Source organism: Myotis yumanensis, unplaced genomic scaffold (assembly GCF_028538775.1).
Source record: "Myotis yumanensis isolate MYYU_CA2020_CCGP unplaced genomic scaffold, mMyoYum1.0.hap1 SCAF_3, whole genome shotgun sequence".
NCBI lineage: Eukaryota > Metazoa > Chordata > Mammalia > Chiroptera > Vespertilionidae > Myotis > Myotis yumanensis.
In genome coordinates, this window is record NW_027223754.1 from 157,630,547 (window position 1) to 157,650,761 (window position 20,215).

Sequence of the window (20,215 nt, forward strand, 5' to 3'; positions counted from 1 at the left end):
AGAAGCTCAGCAGTGAGAGAGAGTATGGGAAGGGGACAGGGACCCTGGAGAGAATGGAATTACTACAGGGATCACAGGCCAGGGGTAAGTTTCTTTCATATCCAGCCAGTGAAAGGTAGGGTGTCAGCAAATCCCAACCCTGAGTAACCCACAGGATTCTTTCTTCATGGGCTGCGTCTTTGGTTTGGTTGGAGATGTAAAGGGTGGTAGTGGATGGGTGACAACATATCATGCCCTCCAGGTGATGTCAGGATAGGACTCTAGAAGGGAACTCCCTGTGGGGCTGAAGGAGAACTGATACCCATGCCACCATCTCAACTTGCCTTGGGTGTCCTTACCTCGATTCTTACTACCATCTGCCCTCCCCCTTCCCACCCTATCTGGTTGCCATCTGCCACACACCCTGCTCCATTCCCCTTTCATTTGCCTTAGCACAGCTGGGGCAGACCAACCTCCTCCATGGGATTTTCACCAACAGCCAAAGGAAAGTAGAAGAATTTATTATCAGAAGTACAAAATGATTAAATCTAATGAGGATTCTAGAACTCTGTTTTCTGATAAGACTCCACCTGCATCAAATCAGTAACCCTCCTGCCCCAGCTTCTCCCTACCTCACATTCTAAAAGATTCTATTGTGACTTCTGATCAACTTTTGGGATTCCTTCTAAGGCTCTTGCCTCCATCCAGTCTCTTCTGCACTTACTGTGGATCAGAGACTGGGCTAAAAGCATGACACATACTATCTCATTCAATCCTCAAAACCACCCTACAAGGCCGGTATAATTATCCATAATTTACCCTCGAGGAAACAGTACTTGAAAAGTGAGATATCTTGTTCAAGGTTCCACTGATCGTAAGCGGGGTGAGGATTTGAACCCAGCATGCTGACTACAGCTGCCCTTGAGGCTGTGTCTCTGATTTTGCACAAGTGAAGCATCCTTCTCTTCAAGATACACAAATGGATCTGGGGAAACAGGGTTTTATACATCTACCCATTACATTTCTAAGTAAAACAATTTAAGCGTAACATGCGCAATAAGCACACAGCAAGAAGAGGGTCAGTCTCATACACCCTCCTTCAACAATAACGAATCTCACTTTCCATTTTTGGAGACCTGGGAGTTCATGCCATCTAGCTATTGTCTTACCTTGTGAGTCAGTGGAGAGTATTCAGCAGGAAGGCTGTACACCTCAGAGATGGAGAGAAAGGTGAGGTTGGGTGAATCCACATCTGCACTTGGCAATGAGGAAGAGGAGACATCTCCCCAGGCCCAGCTACCCTTGGCATACTAGGAAACTAGCTGGTGTGGGCAGCAGCCCTTTCTCTGGGCATGGCCAAAGGTAGAGGTCTTTTCTGGGAGATGTAGAGTGGTGTGGGCAGGTGGGGATGGGCTGTGGCTGGCAAACAGGATCTGCAGCATGCAACGGGGAGAGTTCAGCAGAAGGAGAAGCCCCGTGGGGGGCTAACACTAGTGTGCATTTGGCTTTCGGGAAGTAAAGTGGGGGGGGAGAGAAGGAACAGAAATGGACAGATGAGGAAAAGGAGGGAATGACAGGACCGTAGGTGTTTCAGTCCTTGCCAGGCCACTGGGCTGGCCTGCTTATCTGCCCTGGCTGCCTCTGTAGTCCAGGCCCCCACTGATACCACCTGGGAGGAGTGGAGCACAGAACAGGATGAGACCATGTGCTCTGCCCTGAAGAGAGCACCAAGCCTCCTCCCTACTTGAGCCCCAACCCCACCTATCCAGCCCAGCCCCCCACAAAAGAAAAAGAAGATTGATGGAGTAATGGTCCAGTTCTTTATTTAGAAACCTGATTGTTCAAGAACATGATGGGTGGGTCTGTACCCCACCCTTTTCACTGGATTGTATCAGAGGCAGTGGGCAACTTTTTCCCATTTCTCAGCAACAGAGGAAGGTGCCTCAACTCAGATTGTAGGGAACAGTGTGGAAAGGGAAAGGAGCAGGAAATCCCAAGCCAATCCAAGGGAAGCGGGTAGGTGACTCCCAACAGCAGCAGGGGCAGGGTCGGGCCTGTCTCTTAGGGCCTGCTACACAGCGCAGGCTTCATGCTCCTCCTGCTCTACTCTACTCAAAAGATTTCTAGGGAGGGGGGAACAGGGACCAACAAGTTAGGGGACATAGCAGGGAGGGGCTGTGGGGAGAAGCCTGGAAGAGCAACACTCACAGGCCCAGGGAGGTCTTCAGGGAAGCTCTCAGCAGTAGCAGCAGCACTCACCCCATGGCCCCTCCACACCCTGCCGGGGGGCCCAGAAGTCCAGCTCAGCTCTCCTCTGCCGCTTTGCCTTCAGGGTCCCAGGGGGTGGGAGATGGGTGGGGAGGCAGTGGGGCTGGTTGAGGAAGACTCTGGGCTCCTTGGCGAGCCGATGGTGGTAGTGGTCTCAGAAGTCAAACTCATCCAGGTCCCCCGTGCCCTCCCCGCCTCCAGAGCCCCACACCCTGCGGTAATTGCTCTCCAGCTCTTTCTGTCGCTGCCGTTCCTTCTGTGCCTCTTCGGCTCCCTGCACCTGGTAAGGGAGGGGAAACAGGGTGAGCTGCAGGATCCAGAACTAGCAGCATGGGGAAGGCAGGAATGGGGCACACACACTTCCCACAGGGCTCTTGCCAAGGGCCCAACGCCCAGGGGCCAGGACCACCAGCCTGTCTTACAGACGAGGAAACTGAAGCCCAGACAGTGGCACGCCTGGGATGGGCTTGTGTCACTCAACCACTCTCCACACCACAGTGCACTAGAGGCGGGGGCAGGCTGGAGGTCCAGGACTTGGAGGTAGGATGCCTCTCACCAAGATATTGAAGAAAATCTCCTTAAGGTTTTTCGTGTCCTCATCAGTCAGCCAGCGTGAATCCTCCTCAGTCCCTTCAGCCCCTGGTCGGACAATTTTGATCTCAATTTTCCCTGGAAAGAAGCAGGATGGGCAGTGAGAGGAGAGGAGTGGGGAGCTTCGGTGCAGGTCCTATGCGCCCCCAGGGCCCCAGCCGCCAGGTTTCCAGTCCACCTTGACCCAGCCCCTCTGTTTCCAGCAGCAAACCCTTCCAACAGCTCTTAATCCAGCCCCGCCCCCAGGGCCCACCTTCGGCTGTGAGTCCCTCCCTCTCCAGCAGCTCTTTCACCAGCCCCTCGATTTGTTTCAGCTGTGGGTTTTCCCGTTTCATCTCGAGGACTGTCAGATCCTGATTGGGGCCTCCGTGATGGAGCTTGGTGACCCGGACCCGGACTCTGTGCTCAGGATCCTCCTCTTAGAGGGGGAGACACACAGGGAGACACAAAGCAGAGCAGTGACTCCAGGGTTAGGGGCTATTGTGGCCACTTCTCCCTAAGCCACCAATTGGTTTTGGCAGTTATTCCACCTCAAACATGTATATGAGCCAGGGCCCTAAAAAATCAGTCCCCCACCCCATTCCAGCCTGTAAGCTCCCCCCACCACTTGCAGCTCCCTTCTTCCATCCAGACCCAATCATCCTGCTCCTCACCAACAGGAAAACTTTTCCTGCAGCATCCCTGCCAGTTCCTTCTCAAAATTTTGCTCCAGAAAACTTTTGTTTTCTGAAGTAAAAATCAGGCCACTATTTTTTTTTCAGCCCACTTTTAAACAAAAGAAGTTTTGTTTAAAGAAGCAAGGCACGCTCTCTCTCTGGGGAGCTTGGCCGTGCCTTTCCCCGCCTCATCTTCTTCCTCCCAGATGCATTTCTCCTGCCTTTCCCTTTCCTAGCTCCAAGCATTCTTCTTTTGCTTCTGTAACTTGTTTCCTGAGCTCATGCAGCCCAGCTGGCTCATTTCTGCTACCTCTGAACTTCCTATTAAACATTCTCTTATAATTTCAACAACAACAAAAAAGCAGCAGCAGGTTGGAAAGCTGTGGTTTGGCACTCCCCATGTTGGTGCTCAAATTGTTTATAGAGAAAGTAGGATGGAAGGTTTGAAACTCAAACTGATCTCCACAGCCATAGAACCCCATGGAATAGACACAAGGGGGGCGCAAGAAGAAGGGATAACTTCAAGTCTGCCCAGGCAATTGGCTTACGAGCAGCTGGCTGCTTATTCACAGCCTGCCAGCTGGGGTCTCTCCTGGTGCAAAGTCCTGTTGAAAGGCTTCCTCCTGCACAGATGTGTGGCCTTCAGCACGCAGGCGCACTGTCACTCAGTTAAGATCTACTGATCACCCACCATGTGTCAGTGCAAGTGCTAAGCACTGTGCATATGGAAGCCAGTCAGAAAGAAGACAGACATGCTCTAGAAGCTGCTTTCCAAAGGGATGGAGGTGGTGGGAAGAAGGCAAGAATGAGAACAGTGTTTCAGAAGCAGGGAAGAGAGTGAGCACCCTCAGGAGGGAAAGAACATGTCGCCTTCCTGCACACACCAGCTGAGGGATAAAGACAAGCGACTTGGCTTCCCGATGACAGCTCTCACCTGCTGGTCGGAGGGAGGGGGGAGGCTTTCTGGGGACGACCTTCCTTTTCCTGTGCTTCTTCAGCAGCTCTGGACTCTGCTTTCCCTCCAGCCTTCTGATGAGTTTGTTGAGAGTGGATGTCAGGGCCAACATAGCCCGATCCCGCTCTGACTCCTTCTTCAGCCCATCTGGGTCCAGCTCCTTCTCTGTCTGGAGCGCCCAAGGGGGAGTGGAGAGTCAAAGGGCAGTAAAGGGCAGGGGTCCATGCTCCACAGGAGAGTCGTGTCTAAGACTCATCCCTCTCTCCGATCCCCCTTCCTCACCGTCCCCACTTTTAATTAAATAAACAGCGATCATTTCAGAGAGCCCAGCCCCAGGCCCCGGGCTGAGCTAGGTGCTAACCTTTGTTCTCTTTCAGCCCGAAGCCTGTCTTGCCCACAGGAGCAGACACTGCAGAAGGAAACGAGGAGGAGCTGTGCTCACCTCCTGGATAATGTTCTCCAGCTCCCGCTCCATGCCCGCTTTCACCTCTGAGCGGAGCCGCTCTCGGTCTGAAGGGAGCAGTATCCCTTCCAGTTCCTTCTCAAATTCTCCCAGTAACTGCCTTTCATCATCATTTTCATCTTCATCCTCCTCGTCCTCCTCTTCTTCCACCTCATTCTGATGTTCTGTGTCACCCTTTTCCTTCACCTCTGGTTCTTTTTGAGGGACTTCTGCAGCATCTTCTTCAGGCTGCTCTTGGCCTGCATTTGGCTTCCCCTGGGGATCGAAAGAAAAAGGTAGATGGTTGGGTGGGGTTTCAGTAGAGACCCGTGGTGGGGGACAGAGAGTGGCTGGGGTGTGGCAGGGGGGACTGGAGAGGAGTAAAGGCAGAGAGTGAGTCCCTGTAGCCCAGCTCGGGCTGAGGTCAGGGTGGTTCTCCCACCAGGGAGGCAGGTCCCACCCCTCCCTTAAGCAGGGCCCATACCCTTTTTGCTCCACCTTTCAGCTCCTCTATCAATCGAATCAAGTCTGCAGGACTCCGGATGACTTTGACCTGCACGTTGTTCTGAAAATCTGAGATGGAAAAATAGGAATGAACCCGTTGTGTTCTAAATTCTATTTTGACCTCCTAAGGAGAGAGTTGAGACCAAGGAAGGACGTGGTCCCTATCTCCAGGAGCTATCTGGTCAGAGAGACAGGGGCCAACATAGCACCGGCCTAAGGTGGCCTCACAGGTGAGAGAGAGAAGGATGCTTACAAGTTGCTAGGACCCCCACTCTTTCGCGTACTGAGGCCCTTCTGGCAATCACCCAGTTTTTAGGACTCCAGAAGACATTTTGGGGCCAAGTGCTCCTCTTCCCCGGATCCTGTTCTCCATTTAGTTTACTCAGTTTCAGACATTCTACTAGGAACTACAGATTCATTCCCATTCAGTCTCACAACAGCCCGCTAAAGTAGGAGTGATTACCCACATTAGGGGTGAGGAACCTGAGGTTAAGTAAAATCATCCAAGATTACAAAGTCAGTAAGTAGTAGAACCACTGTGCCTGCTACCTCCATAGAAGAGAACTATTGTCTACAAAGAGGACATTCCAGTAAAAAGGAATTCCCTGCTGGCCTGGCTGCCCAACTTCCCTCAGTGTTTACCTGTACCCTTACCCCATCCCTGCCCACCAGGAAATACATTCAAACAGTAAAAGAGACATGGAGGTTTACTCACCACTGGGAGAGCCTGGAGCTGGATCTGCTGGCTCAATGTTTGGTTCCTGCTCCTGATGAGAAGAGTCAGAGTCAAATATGCAAACCTACTTATACTCTTTTTTAAAAATACATATTTTTATTGATTTTAGAGAGGAAGGGAGAGGGAAAGAGAGACAGAAACATCAACGATGAGACAGAATCATTGACTGGCTGCCTCTTGCACAACCCCACAATGGGGAGCGAGCCCACAACCTGGGCATATGCCCTGACTGGGAATTTAACCATGACCTCCTGGTTCATAGGTCGAGCCAACCACTGAGCCACGCCAGCCGGGCTGTTTATGCTGGTAAGGCAATGGTTCTGGGTTATATCCTTGCATCCCTGGACAGATGCAGGTCATCGCATAATGACCTCAGCTTGAGAAGCCCTCCATCCCAAAGCCCAGGTTCAACCTCATCAGAGAAATGGCTAGGAGGCTGTCTCTCACCTCAGCCTGTGCCTCCTCCCCTCCTTGGGCTTGGTCCTCTGGCTCATGAATCATCTTCCAAAAATCTGATTCCTTACTGTCATCCTTGGTTGGGCTTGCAGCTGGGATAGAGAGAACAGGGAGGAATCAGAAAGTAGGGGAGAAATGGAAGGGAACAAATAGGAGGACCAAGGGAGAAGGATCCATATTACTTTTTCATCCCACACTGAAAAGTCAGTCCAGGACAACAAGACTGGGGAGGGAAGAAATGGAGACAAATTTCATGGGACAGGTGAAGCAAGGTCCTACCTGCTTTCTTTGTGGGCACCACCCCAGGTTTGGTCTCACTCCACATTTGAGGGTCCAGGTCTTGAAGCTCCTCTATCATTTTCTCTCCATACTGCTTTGAGTCTACTGAGAAACAGCATGTAGGCAGGACAGGGACACATTCCTCTCGGCTCTTTGTACTTTATCTTCTGCTTATCCCTCCCCGTGTCTCTCCTTCCTTTCTTAATCACTCACCCGCTTGCCTCTGAATGTAGGCCATGTACTCCTCCGGCTGTAGGGCAGGGTGACAGAGAATGGATTGGGGAGCAGCACTGGGTGGGGGCCGGAGGAGAGGGTGGGGGCAGAGCCGAGGAGTCCGAATGGTCAGCACGTAGGAGCAGGACAAGGGCTCATCCACACGATCAATATAGTCCCCAGAAATACCAGCCCCCTCATCACAGAGGAACTGTCAGGACAGAGAAGGCAAATAAATAGTAATTACCACCAATAATCTCCTTTATTTCTTGGGAATTTGTATCCAGAATTGCTATATTACCTCAAATGTCCAATTTTCAACAAAAAATTATGGGACATGCAAAGAAAGAGATGTAGAGTTAAAGCAGATGTCTGAAAAGCATAAGGCTTGTCTGGAGAGAATGCAGCCAATCACTACCATCTACCATGTGGAAAAGGCTTTGTGGATAGAGCATCTGACTGCAGACTGAAGGGTCCCGGGCTCGATTCTGGTCAGGGGCACATGCCTGGGTTGCAGGCTCAATCCCCAGTAGGGGGCATGCAGGAGGCAGCCAATCAATGATTCTCACTCATCACTGATGTTCTGTCTCTCTCTCCCTCTCCCTTCCTCTGTGAAATCAATAGAAATATATTAAAAAATAAAAGTAAATAAAAAGTAATAAAAAGCATTGGCTGGTATGGCTCGGTTAGTGAATCATCCCATGGACCCTGAAGTTGCAGGCTCAATCCCCAGTAGGGGGCGTGCAGGAGGTAGCTGATCTATGTTTCTCTCTCCCTTCTTCTCTCTCTAAAAAATCAATAAAACCCTAGCTGGTTTGGCTCAGTGGATAGAGCGTCAGCCTGTGGACGAAAGGGTCCCAGGTTTGATTCCGGCCAAGGGCACATGCCCGGGTGGTGGGCTTGATCCACTGGGGGATGTGCAGGAGGCAGCCAATCAATGATTCTCTCTCATCATTGATGTTTCTATCTCTCTAGTTCTCTCCCTTCCTCTCTGAAATCAATAAAAATGTATTTTAAAAAAAATCAATGAAGTCCTGGCTGGGTAGCTCAGTTGGTTAGAGCATCATCCCAATATACCAAGGTTGTGGGTTTGATCTCTCAGCAGGGCACATATAAGAGTCAACCAATGAATAAATGGAACAACAAACCAATGTTTTTTCTTTCTCTCTCATCAATAAATAAAAAAATCAATAAAAATATAAATATATACTAGTATATATATATATATATATATATTATTTTTTTTTTTAAAGTAAGAAACAGCAATGCTCCTCAAACTCTTCCAAAAAATAGAAGAGAAGGGAATACTTCCTGACTCATTCTATAAGTCCAAAATAACCCTGATACCATATCCAGACAAAGATATCATAAGAAAAGGAAACCACAGGATAACATCTTTTATGGATACAGACCTCCCGCAAATCCTCAATTAATTCTAGTTAACTGAATTCATCAACATGTAAAAAGGATTACACACCATGACCAAGAAGGATTTATTCCAGGGGTAAAAGGTTGGTATAACATAAAAAAAATCAATTAATGTAATTAAAACTCCCTATCAATAGAATAAAGGACAAAAACCACATGTTCATCTCAATGGACATAGAAAAAGCATTTGACAAAATTCAATACCTCTTCATAACCAAAACAACAAACTAGAAATAGAAGGGGACTTCATTAACCTGATAAAAGGCATCTATTAAAAATTCACAGCTAACATTATACTTTATGGTGAAAAACTGAATAGTTCCCCCCTAAGATCAGGAAGAAGACAAGGATGTCTGCTTGTGTCACTTGTATTCAAGGTTGTACTGAAGCTTCTGACCAGGGCAATTAGACAATAAAATGAAATGCAAGGCAACTAGGTTAGGAGAAAAAATGACCTTTATTTACAGACTAGAGGCCCGGTGCACGGATTCGTGCACTGGTGGAGTCCCTCAGCTTGGCCTGCAGGGATCGGGCTGAAACCAGCTCTCCGACATCCCCCAAGGGGTCCTGGATTGCGAGAGGGTGGTTCTCGGGTGACGCACCCTGGAATCGGGCTCCCTCCTCTCTGGTTCCAGGTACATTACCCAAGAACTGCAGCTGCCAAGTCACTGCAGTTTGGCAGCTTCTGCATTGAGTGTCTGCCCTGTGGTGGTCAGTGCAGGTCATAGCTACTGGTTGGAGAGGCTGCCCCCTGGTGGTCATTGCTCATCATAGCTACCGGTTGGATGGTTGCTTAGGATTTTATATATATAGACTAGTGGCCCAGTGCACGAAATTTGTGCGGGGGGGGGGGGGTGTCCCTCAGCCCTGCCTGCACCCTCTCCAATCTGGGACCCCTCAGGGGATGTCCGAATGCCGGTTTAGGCCCGATCCCACAGGGCCTAAACCAGCAGTCAGACGTTCCTCTCGCAATCCGGGACTGCTGGCTCCTAACCGCTCACCTGCCTGCCCGATTGCCCCTAACCACTCTGCCTGCCGGTTTGCTCGCCCCCAACTGCCCTCCCACCAGCCTTCTCTTCCCCAACTGCCCCACCCCCAGCCTGCTTGCCCCCAACTGCCCTCCCCTGCCAGCCTCATGGCCCCCAACTGCCTTCGTTGGCCAGCCTGATGGCCCCCAACTGCCCTCCCTGGCCAGTCTCCCGGAAGGTCTCCCAGTCTAATTAGCATATTACCCTTTTATTAGTATAGATGACCTGATCTTGTATACAGATAATCCAAAGAAATTCACTAAAAAAAACTATTAGAACTGATAAACGAGTTCCATAAGGTTGCAGGATATAGGAATCAATTGTACCATATTTCTACATACCTGCAATGCACAATCCCAAAAAATAAAATTAAAAAAATAATTCCATTTGCAATAGCATCAAAAGAATAAAATAATTGGGAATAAATGTAGCAAAATAAAGTATAAACTTATATTCTGAAAACTATAAAACATTGCTGAAAGAAATTAAAGACTTAAATAAATGGAAAGACATCCAAGTTCATAAATTACAAGACTTAATATATATATTTTTAATATGAAGGTTCTTTTTAAAAAAATATATTTTATTGATTTTTTTACAGAGAGGAAGGGAGAGGGATAGAGAGTTAGAAACATCGATGAGAGAGAAACATCAATCAGCTGCCTCCTGCACACCCCCTCCTGGGGATGTGCCTGCAACCAAGGTACATGCCCTTGACCGGAATTGAACCTGGAACCTTCAGTACGCAGGCCAACGCTCTATCCACTGAGCCAAACCGGTTAGGGTACAAGACTTAATATTGTTAAGATGGCAATACTCCTATACTGGCAGGATAGCTCAATTGGGTATGGTGTCATCCCAATACACCAAGGTTTCGGGTTTGATCCCTGGTCAGGGCATATACAAGAATCAACCAATGAATGAATAAATAAGTGGAACATATCAATGTTTCTCCCTAAAAAAATTTTTTTAAAGGATGACAATACTCCCCAAATTGATCTTTAGAGTCAATGCAATCTCCATCAAAATTCCAGTTGCCTTGTTTGCAGAAATTAACAAACTGATCCTAAAACTCATATGAAAATTCAAGGGACTCTAATCTAAATAGTCAAAACAATCTTGAAAAAGAACAAAACTGGAAGACTCACACTTAACTTGCTATAAATCTACAATAATCAAGACAGTTTGGTGTTTAAATAAGTATAGATATATAGACCAATGAAATAGAATTGAGAGTCCAGAAATTAACCTTTACTTTTATCATCATTTTATTTGCAACAAGGTTACCAAGATAATTCAATGGGAATAAGTCTTTTCAACAAATGATCAACAACTGTATATCTACATATAAAAGAATGAAGGTGGCCCTAGCTGGTTTGGCTCAGTGGACAGAGTGTTGGCCTGTGGACTGAAGGGTCCCCAGTTCGATTCCAGTCAAGGGCACATGCCCATGTGTGGGCTTGATCCCCAGTGGGGGTTGTACAGGAGGCAATCAATGATTCTCTCTCACCATTGGTGTTTTTATCTCTTCCTCCCTCTCCCTTCCTCTCTGAAATCAATAAAAAAATATATATATTAAAAAGAAAAAAGCTTAAAAAAAAAGAATAAAGATGGACTCCTAACTCATACTGTATGTACAAAAATTAACTCCAGCCCGGCTGGCATGGCTCAGTGATTGAGCACGGGACCTATGAACCAGGAGGTCATGGTTCAATTCCTGGTCAGGGCACATGGCCAGGTTGTGGGCTCAAACTCTAGTGTGGGGTGTGCAGGAGGCAACCAATCAATGATTCTCTCTCATCATTGATGTTTCTATCTCTTTCTCCCTCTCCCTTCTGCTCTGAAATCAATGAAAAATATATTTTAAAAAAATCAAACTGTGACCTCTGGTTCATAGGTTGATACTCAACCACTGAACCACGCCAGTCGGGGCAATAAAAATATTTAGCCCTAGCCAGTTTGGCTCAGTGAATAGAGCGTCAGCCTGCGGACTGAAGGATCCCGGGTTCGATTCCAGCCCAGGGCACATGCCCAGTAGGGGCCGTGCAGAAAGTAGCTGATCAATGTCTAATCATTGATGTTTCTGTCTCTCTCTCCCTCTCCCTTCCTCTAAGAAATCAATAAAAAAATATTTTTAAGAAAAAGAGGACCAAAAAGTTCATCTGGCACCAGTCAGACAGATACATCAAAGTTAAGTGTAACTGATGAAAACCCCCAGGCATTGACAACAGGGTGTGCAGAAGATTCAAGGGCCAGGTCTTGATGCCCAGCATTGGCTATGGGAGCAACAAGAAAACAAAGCAGCCCTAGCCTTGGCCTGCGGACTAAAGGGTTCCAGGTTTGATGCTGGTCAAGGGCACATGCCCTGGTTGTGGGTTCGATTCCCAGTAGGGGTTGTGCAGGAGGCAGCCAGTCAATGATTATCTCTCATCACTGATGTTTCTCTCTCTCTCTCCCTTCATCTCTGAAATCAATAGAAATATATATATATATATATATATATATATATATATATATATATATATAAGAAAAGAAAGCACATGCTGCCCAGTGACTTTCAGAAGTTCCTGGTCCACAGCATCAAGGAGCTTGAAGTGCTGCTGATGTGCCACAAACCTCACTGTGCTGAGATTGCTCACAGTGTCTCCTCAAAGATCTGCAAAGCTATTGTGGAAAGAGCAGCCCAGCTGGCCATCAGAGCCACCAATCCCAATGCCAGGCTGTGCAGCGAAGAAAATGAATAGACAGATTATGTGCACACTGTCTTTGTGTTAATAAAACCATAAAATTCTGAAGAAAAAAAAAAGAAGAGAGGTACAAATTGGCAATCACAAAACAGTCCCGGGGATGTAAAGTACAACATAGGGAAAACCATCAATAATCTATATATATAAAAGCCTAAGCGACCATTATGACTGGACGACTGGAAGAATGGATGTCTGGATGACCGGCCAGTAGCTATGATGCACACTGACCACTAGGGGGCAGATGCTCAGTGCAGCAGCTGCCCCCTGGTGGTCAGTGCACTTCCACAGTCAACCTCCCATGGTCCCTCGCCCCAGCCGGCCAGCCTCAATTGGCCCTGATCAGCGGCCACAAATTCGTGCACCAGGCCTGTAGTATTGTAATAACTTCGTATGGTGTCAGGTGTGTACTAGACTTATATCAAAAGGATCATTTCCTAAGATATAAAATGTCTAACCACTATGCTGTTAAAAAAAAAAAAAAGCCTCCATCTTGAAACAAAAAATAACAAAGTAGCACCCTCCCCAAACCCACAGCCCCTCTCACTAGCACTCATCTTTCCCTCTTCTTCATAGCCAGACTTCATCACTTTCCTCAACACCTCATCTTCACCACCCACTGTAATTGCTCTAACAGAGATCACAACAACCTCTGTCATTAAATCCAATCAAAGGACTGGTTGGGGGTGATAAAGAGTAGAGGAGTTAGAAATTTTTATCTGGTTCTCCTGCCTACCATCTGAATTTTTTATTTCTATGTGCATCCTTTGATTTTTATTGAAATAACTAGAGGCCCGGTGCACGAAATTTGTGGGGTCCCTAGGCCTGGCCAGCGATCAGGGCCTATTGGAGCCATCTGGCCCAGTCCTGATTGGGGCTGGGTCAGCCACCAGCTGGGGCCTGCCAGCTGTCTGCCGGGACCTGCTGGCTGCCGCTGCCAGCTGCCCGACGGGGCCTGCCGGACTGGGGGAGGGACAGGAGGAGGTTGGCTGGCCGTGGGAGGTTGGCTGTGGGAGTGCGCTGACCACCAGGGGCAGCTCCTGTGTTGAGCATCTGCCACTGGTGGTCAGTGCACGTCATAGTGACTGGTCAACTGGCCGTTCTGGTCATTCCAGCCATTTGGTGGCAATGGCCGCTTAGACTTTTATATATATACTAGGGGCCTGGTGCACGAAATTCATGCACATGTAGGGTCCCTAGTGGCCACCTGCTGCTGCTGTGGGAAGGGCCTTCCGACCCCCTGCCTCCTGCCACCTGCCGCCACTGCTGCAGCTGGCCCTGCCCCCGCCCCCTGGTCAAATTCCTGGTCAAACTCCAGGTCAACGGGACAATTTGCATATTAGGCTTTTATTATATAGGAGAGATAACTCCCATGATCATGCACAGTTTTTAATTCTCTTTTTCCTTGAAGGTTCAGATGCAGCCAACAACATGGACCAGTCTCTGGTTGAGATATGTCCTTCCTGGGTTCCATATCACTATAGTCTTCTCTCTGGCCCTTTCTCCCTGGCTAAGCTCCTTTCTGCCCTTGATTTCAACAACAGCTCCCTCAAAGTTCTGTCCCACTTTTCTCACTATATACTGTTTCTTTGGGGGGAATTTTATCCATACTATGACTCCAATCATAACCAATACATTGACGACTCTCAGCCCTCTGTGTTCAACTCAGATCACTCTCCTGAGCTCCAGGCCCACAGATCCAACAGCCTCCTCAGATATCCCTAACTTGGATTCCTGCAGGCACTAAATTCATCCTGTTCAAAACAAAAATCATTTTCCTTCACCAAACCTACTCCTCTTCCAACTACAGCTGTCTCAGTAACAGGAACCACCATCTATCCTACTTGTTGCTAGGCAGTTTCAGGCGCTGAGGATACATCAGAAAATAAGATAGGCATTGTCCCTGCCCTCCTGGAGCTTATTCTAATGCCAGTAGACAGAGAGATTAAACTCAAACAAAGAAGATAATTTCATGCTGTGAAGAATATAAAACTCTATAGGTGTTTATCAGGATGGGAGTAGAGGGATGCACACGTGTTTGCTCATGTGTGTGTTTGTGTGCCTACGTCAGGTCTCCCTGTGGAGGTGCCACAGGGATATATAATCTGAATGAGAGGATAGCCCCAGCCATTCAAAAATCTGTGGAAAAATAGCTCCATGTGCTAGCAATAATGAGACCTGCTGATTCAAAGGCCAGAAAAGGGGCCAGCGGGACAGAAACACAATGAGTATTTTTACCTCCAGACCAGACCTCATCCCTGAACTTCAGAATACCAGAGCCAACTACCAACTGGATATCACCACTAGGATGTCTAATAGGCAACTTGGTCTTCATACGCCCAACACCAACCTAGCTTCCTCCTCCAAACCTGTTCCTTCATGCTTTACTAAATGATAATTCCATTCTCCCAGCTGCTCAAGCTAAAAACCCTGGAGTCATACTTGACTCCACCCCACATCCAATCTATCAACAAATCTTATTGGCTCTACCTTCAAAATACATTCAGAATCCAACTGCTTTCCGCCACCTCCACTGCTACCACATTGATCTGAGGTGAAATATTTGGAACGTATCCTTTAAACAAGGCACAATCATAGTGGTATGCTGGGGCCAGCTCACACCAGTTCACAAGAGCCACTGGGAGATTTTCAGGAATGTTGCAAGACAGTTGACATCATAGTGATAGCATGAATTGAGCCATGGTGGGAATATTTATACTAAGGATATTGGCAAACATTATAAACCGGGGCTCCCCTCTTCACCCCTTTACCCTACACCCTGGTAACTGGCTGTTCAACATTTACTAGCACACAACTGCATGTGAAAATCTGTATTACAGAAAGATAATTCTTGTGTTATGTGGCTCTCTAAAGATGTATCTGTGAATTACACATTAGAATCACCTAAGAAACTTTTCCCACCATACATCTGTCTGTCTGCCTGAACTCACTAAGGACCACTAGATCAGGAACACTTATTTAGAGGCTATTGGTAGTTATGCAGGTGAGAGATGAAGGTACCAAGCATAGGAAAGAAGAGGAGAGTTGAGATAAATCTAGAATAGAATGAATGGGCTTTGGTATTTACTCTGAGAACTAAATTCCTTTTCTTCACATCACTCCTCAGTTTGTAATCACAGACTCATTCCTGTGATTTTTTAAAAATTGATTTCAGATAAAAGAAGAGAGAGAGAGAGGGAGATAAGAAATATCAATGATGAGAGAGAATCATTGCTCGGCTGCCTCCCGCATACCCGCTCCTGGGGATTGAGCATGTGCCCCCACCAGAGACCAGGAATCGAACCGTGACCTCCTGGTTCATGGATCAATGCTCAACCTCTTAGCCACACTGGCAGGACTCTGTGAATCCTTTAACATCTGTCTTCCTTTCCAGACTATGCATTCCATGAGGGCAGGGGCTGCATGTTTGTCCACAATGTATCCCCAGAGCAGAGCCCAATGCCTATGCCAGCAGGACCTCATGGAAGAGTCATTAAATGAAGAAAGGACAGAGAAGGAGAAAGAAGAGTCAATAACGACACTCAAGTTTCTAGCTTAGGTGACAGAAAGGAGAAACATGCGCAAAAGGGTAAGTGTGTTTGGGGTCTTAGAGGGGAGGATTTGGGAAATGCTGACTAGAAGTGCTTCTGAATCTCCTGGCAGTGACATCCAGCTGATAGCTGGAAATATGAGTCTTAAACTTAGGCTTTAGGGCCTGGGAAAGACTCTCTGGACTATAAAATGCAACCTCGAATTCTTCCATTAGAATCTGAATTGTCACTGAGGAAGTTTCAACTTCCTTCTTTCCAGACTCACCCGAACTTCAGCCTCCCGGGGCCTCCCGTTGAGGTCGCACTTGGACCCATTGCCATAGGTCTGGCTGTGGTAGCGTTTCAGGCGATGCTGCTTGGAGGCCTGGGGGTGACATCAGGCAGGAAAGAGAGGATGTGAGAAAGAGAGAAAGGAGGAAGAATGGCCACCAAGCTCTAAGAAACATGTCAGCTAATCCTGACCCTCCCCTTCTTGTCAGGGCTTTTAGTCTGCAGCCAGCAACCCTTTCTCTCCCAGTCCCACACTCCTGCCACCTTGGCTGTTTCATCATCCCAGTCGAAGGCTGATTGGTAGTAGCCCAGATACAGGACTTCACCTTTGATTTCTGAATCTGCAAGAGAAAGAGAAACCACAGTGAATCACAGTTATTCCTTTCTAAAAGGACTAGCAGAAGAGGGGCCTGGGGAGGCAGGTCACCTTCCATGATGGGTTGCTGAGGGCTTAGGGAAAATGTAGGTGTGAGTCACCTTCCATGTGGTACTGTTGGATGTGGCGTCCATAACAGAATTCATACGTCCACCAGTCCTTGGTCTGACAATGAAAAAACAAAACAAAACACCACTCATGGAGATGGAGTGCAGATGTTTCTTCTTAGAACCAGAATCACTCCTGGCTCCAGGACACATAACCTCTCCACCACTTCTCATCTCCCTCTGCTTCCACACTCAATTCGCCAGATTCTCAGAGTGGAAGGAGGGCTGCTTCACTCTGTGACTCAAAGAGACACCTCTAAAATCTGTTTTCACCCTGGCCGCTGTGGCTCCGTTGGTTGGGCATCGTCCAGTGCACAGAAAGGCTGCCAGTTCAAGTCAGGCTCAGGGCACATCCCCAGTAGGGGGCATTCAGGAGACAGTCAATTGAAGTTTCTCACATCCCCAATATTTCTCTCTCTCTCTCTCTCTCTCTCTCTCAAAAGAAAAAAGATCTTTTAAAAAGAGTTGATTTTCCACCTGTGAGCTTTCTACACCTCCCCTTTAAAAGATTTTTAAAACCTTTTTTGCTATACATAAAGGTAAGAAATCATGGTATTCTTGAAGCACTCAGACCAGGGAAACATAAAATGTTAACTGAACTTCTACAACACGTCTTGTGCTATTCTAGTCACTGGGGATACAGTTATGAACAAGATAAAGCCTCTGACCTTATGGACTTACATTCTAATGCTTGGACTCAAACCAAAAATAAATAAACTGATGATTCAATGAATAAGATGATTTCAGATCATGAAAAGTGGCATAAGGAAAATAAAAGAGGACACTGGGGCAGAGTGATAAGGAGAGCGAGTGACTTTACCAGGAAGGCCTCTCCCGGGGAGTGCTCCTCTTACCGGGCACTGACCCGAGTTAGGCACCTCAATCTTGGCTTAACCCTTATTCTGGGATCTAACCTAACCCTCCTCTATATTCAGCATCAGTGGTGGCAAGGTTCTTTACTTCTTTCCTGTCTGTACAACATGTCAACTCCTTCAATGGCCTTCTTTAAAAAAATATTTTTATTGATTTCAGAGAGGAAGGGAGAGAGAGAGAGAAACATCAATGAAAAGAGAATCATTGGTTGGCTGCCTCCTGCACGCCCCCTACTTGGGATGGAGCCCACAACCCGGGCATGTGCCCTGACCGGGGCAAAGAACTGTGATCTCCTGGTTCATAGGTCGATGCTCAACCATTGAGCCACGCCAGCCGGGCTCCAATGGCCTTCTTAACTCGGACAGGTCCTCCCCACCCCACCTGACTCACTGACATTCTGGTTCTCAGGCAGACCGCTAGTTCCCAAGCCCCCCCTCCGTCCACCCCAGTGCCCTTTACCTTCAGCAGGCAAGGAGCATCTCTCATTGGGCTCAACAATTCAGGGATCCCAGGTCCCTGGTAAGCAGGTGTCTCCTCCTCCCTTTCACGCTGGAAGTGAATGGCTCCAGCTGGCAGGCGACATTCATAGCGCTGCTTGTACTTGGAAGAAACAATCACCACGTCCGAAGCTTGGCTCTGGGGTAGAAGTGGGGGACGGGCAGTCGGGGGACAGGGCGGCAAAGAGAGGCTGGGGTCAGGAAGAACAATGAGAGCCCTCTTCGCATCCTGGGGACAAGCCCAGTCAACACAGCCTGAACTGCAAGCCTCCAGATGTGCTTGCGGCGCGAGGGGAGCGGGTACTCCCACTTCTCCAGGGGGCGGAGGGTGAGGTGTTTCGAGGAGGAACTGGGACCGAAGCTGACAGCGGGAAGCCCCGCCCTCCCAGCCCCGGCTCCCAGGGAATGGGTCTCAGCCGGCGATTCTCAGGAAACATCGTAAAACTCCCACCTACTCCTCCCGATTCTCCTTAGGCTGCGCCGCGGACTCCACAGCAGCCTTTCTTCCTCTACTTTTCCCCCTGCCCCTTGCCCCGGACCCTCGCCGCTCTACGCCTCCTCACCTGTCCTCCCAACACGGGCAACGGCAGGATCTCGATCCCATAACGCATCTCACTCAGCTCCTCCAGGTTCAGGCTCCCGACACCGCCCGTCAGGCTTGCGGGGAACAGCAACCCCAAAAGCAGCAGCCCCAACAGCCTGGACAGCCGCGGTTCTGCCGCCATCTTTCGCTCCTCTTCTAATCCAGAACTCCTTCCGCCCTAAACCTGGCAGCGGCCTCACACGTCTATTGACACCCCAAAGTCTCATTGGCTAGATATTCTGTCCCTCTCACGGTCCCTCGTCCCATTTGTAAGCGCGGCCCCAAAGCCCAAGGGGAGGTGGATCCCGACGACTAGCAAAGCCACTCTCTACGCGTGATTGGTCCGAGACGTCAACCAATCATCGACGAGATCAGACTCCCTCCCACCCTCTCCCAGTGGCGGAGGGGCGTGGTCTCTGCCCCCGGTGCTGGTTAAAGCAGTTTTAGTCCGTCCTCGCACAGCTGTTGCTTGCATCTCTTAGTACTTTTTCAGTCGTTTCTTGAATTTTATCCGACCCTCGCCAAGAGGAGGATAGACGCCAATGGGTGGGTGCACGCAACGCCCCTGAAAGATAATCCTTGTTGCAAAACAAACTATTACATAAAAACATTTCTCTTTTCATATATACATACAACTTTAAGGCCATCTGGTAACTGTGTCAAAACCTTTCTACACGATTCTGGTCTGTATAATATGTTGTCCTCCAATAAAATTATAAATAAACAGTGGGGGCTTCCGTTAAAGACGGAAGGTGTGTGTGTGTGTGTGTGTGTGTGTGTGTGTGTGCGCGCGCGCGCAAATTATCCTCCAGGCCATATAAAAACAAAGAGAGGGGGAAAGGAGACAACAGCAGTAACATTTTTAGAAGCTAAAAAGGAAATGAAGGGATGGTAACTGGTTTAGCAAAACTGAGAAATAGATTCCTAACCAAAGGTAAACAAGAGCATGATTATACCTTTGAAAAACTCTGAGGAATCTCACCAGCCCAGAAGAGAAATCCCAAAGATACTCTCATCAGGGTTCTCTTAATGAAATCGATGAAGGAATCTTACCATTAAGCCCTTGTCCTACATGCCCAGCCTTTCCAAAAAGCTTTTTAATGTCCTCACTCTTAAATAGAAGCAGACAGCCAAGGATCATTAGACATTTGAGGAAAGTCTTTTTATTTTGTTTTAATTTTGTTGTTGTTGTTGTTGTTAATCCTCACCCGAGGATATTTTTCTTTATTTTTTTTTATTGCCTAAAGTATTACAAAGAGTATTACATATGTCTCCGTTTTTTTCCCCCCTTGACATTCCCCCGGTCTCCCCTACCCCACAGTGTCTTGTGTCCATTGGTTATGCTTATATGCATGCATACACGTCCTTCGGTTAACCTCTTACCCCCCCGCCCCCCTCCTTTTTTTTTTTAAGAGAGAGTGGAGGAGAGAGGGGGAAACAGAGAAATACAGATTGCCTGCATGAGTCCCAACCATGCCCCTGACCAGAATCAAACTCGGGACCCTTTAGTCTACAGGCCGATGCTCTATCCACAGAGCCAAGCTGGCTAGGGCAGGAAAGTCTTTAGTATACTACTTTAGGAGAAAATTTAAAAAAATTAGAGGATCTGTCCAGAAGGTCAAACATCTAAATAATGAGAGTTTCAGAAAGAGAACAGAGACTCAGAGGGAAGAATAATC

General features: G+C 47.9%; 1 protein-coding gene across 4 annotated transcripts; it reads right to left on the bottom strand.

Annotated features, from left to right (window-relative positions):
- Positions 1–1,776: 1,776 nt before the first annotated feature.
- OS9 (OS9 endoplasmic reticulum lectin) lies at positions 1,777–18,701 on the bottom strand. Of its 4 annotated transcripts, none has more exons than XM_070409865.1 (15): positions 18,517–18,701; positions 17,916–18,092; positions 16,578–16,641; positions 16,365–16,441; positions 16,096–16,194; positions 7,080–7,290; positions 6,867–6,968; positions 6,579–6,679; positions 6,111–6,162; positions 5,376–5,464; positions 4,892–5,167; positions 4,429–4,618; positions 3,092–3,256; positions 2,804–2,916; positions 1,777–2,527 (listed from the first exon to the last, which is right to left on the bottom strand). In XM_070409865.1, the coding sequence occupies exons 1-15, from the start codon at positions 18,676–18,678 to the stop codon at positions 2,402–2,404; spliced, it is 2,004 nt and encodes a 667-aa protein (XP_070265966.1). In that variant the 5' UTR covers positions 18,679–18,701; the 3' UTR covers positions 1,777–2,401. The 4 variants fall into 4 exon arrangements, with proteins under 4 accessions (XP_070265966.1, XP_070265965.1, XP_070265968.1 ...); XM_070409864.1 differs by having other exon boundaries at positions 6,867–6,971; XM_070409867.1 differs by lacking the exon at positions 3,092–3,256.
- Positions 18,702–20,215: the final 1,514 nt, after the last annotated feature.

What these genes read in the sequence shown, in the direction of transcription:
- OS9 (XM_070409864.1), bottom strand. Translation starts at nt 18,678, where the DNA reads ATGGCGGCAGAACCGCGGCTGTCCAGGCTGTTGGGGCTGCTGCTTTTG. An exon ending in CCCGGGAGGCTGAAGTTCGG is followed by an intron (nt 7,291 to 16,095) that starts GTGAGTCTGGAA and finishes CTGTCCTGACAG; the next exon opens with TTCCTCTGTGATGAGGGGGC. An exon ending in CCCCTCCCTCCGACCAGCAG is followed by an intron (nt 3,257 to 4,428) that starts GTGAGAGCTGTC and finishes TCCCCCTCTAAG; the next exon opens with AGGAGGATCCTGAGCACAGA.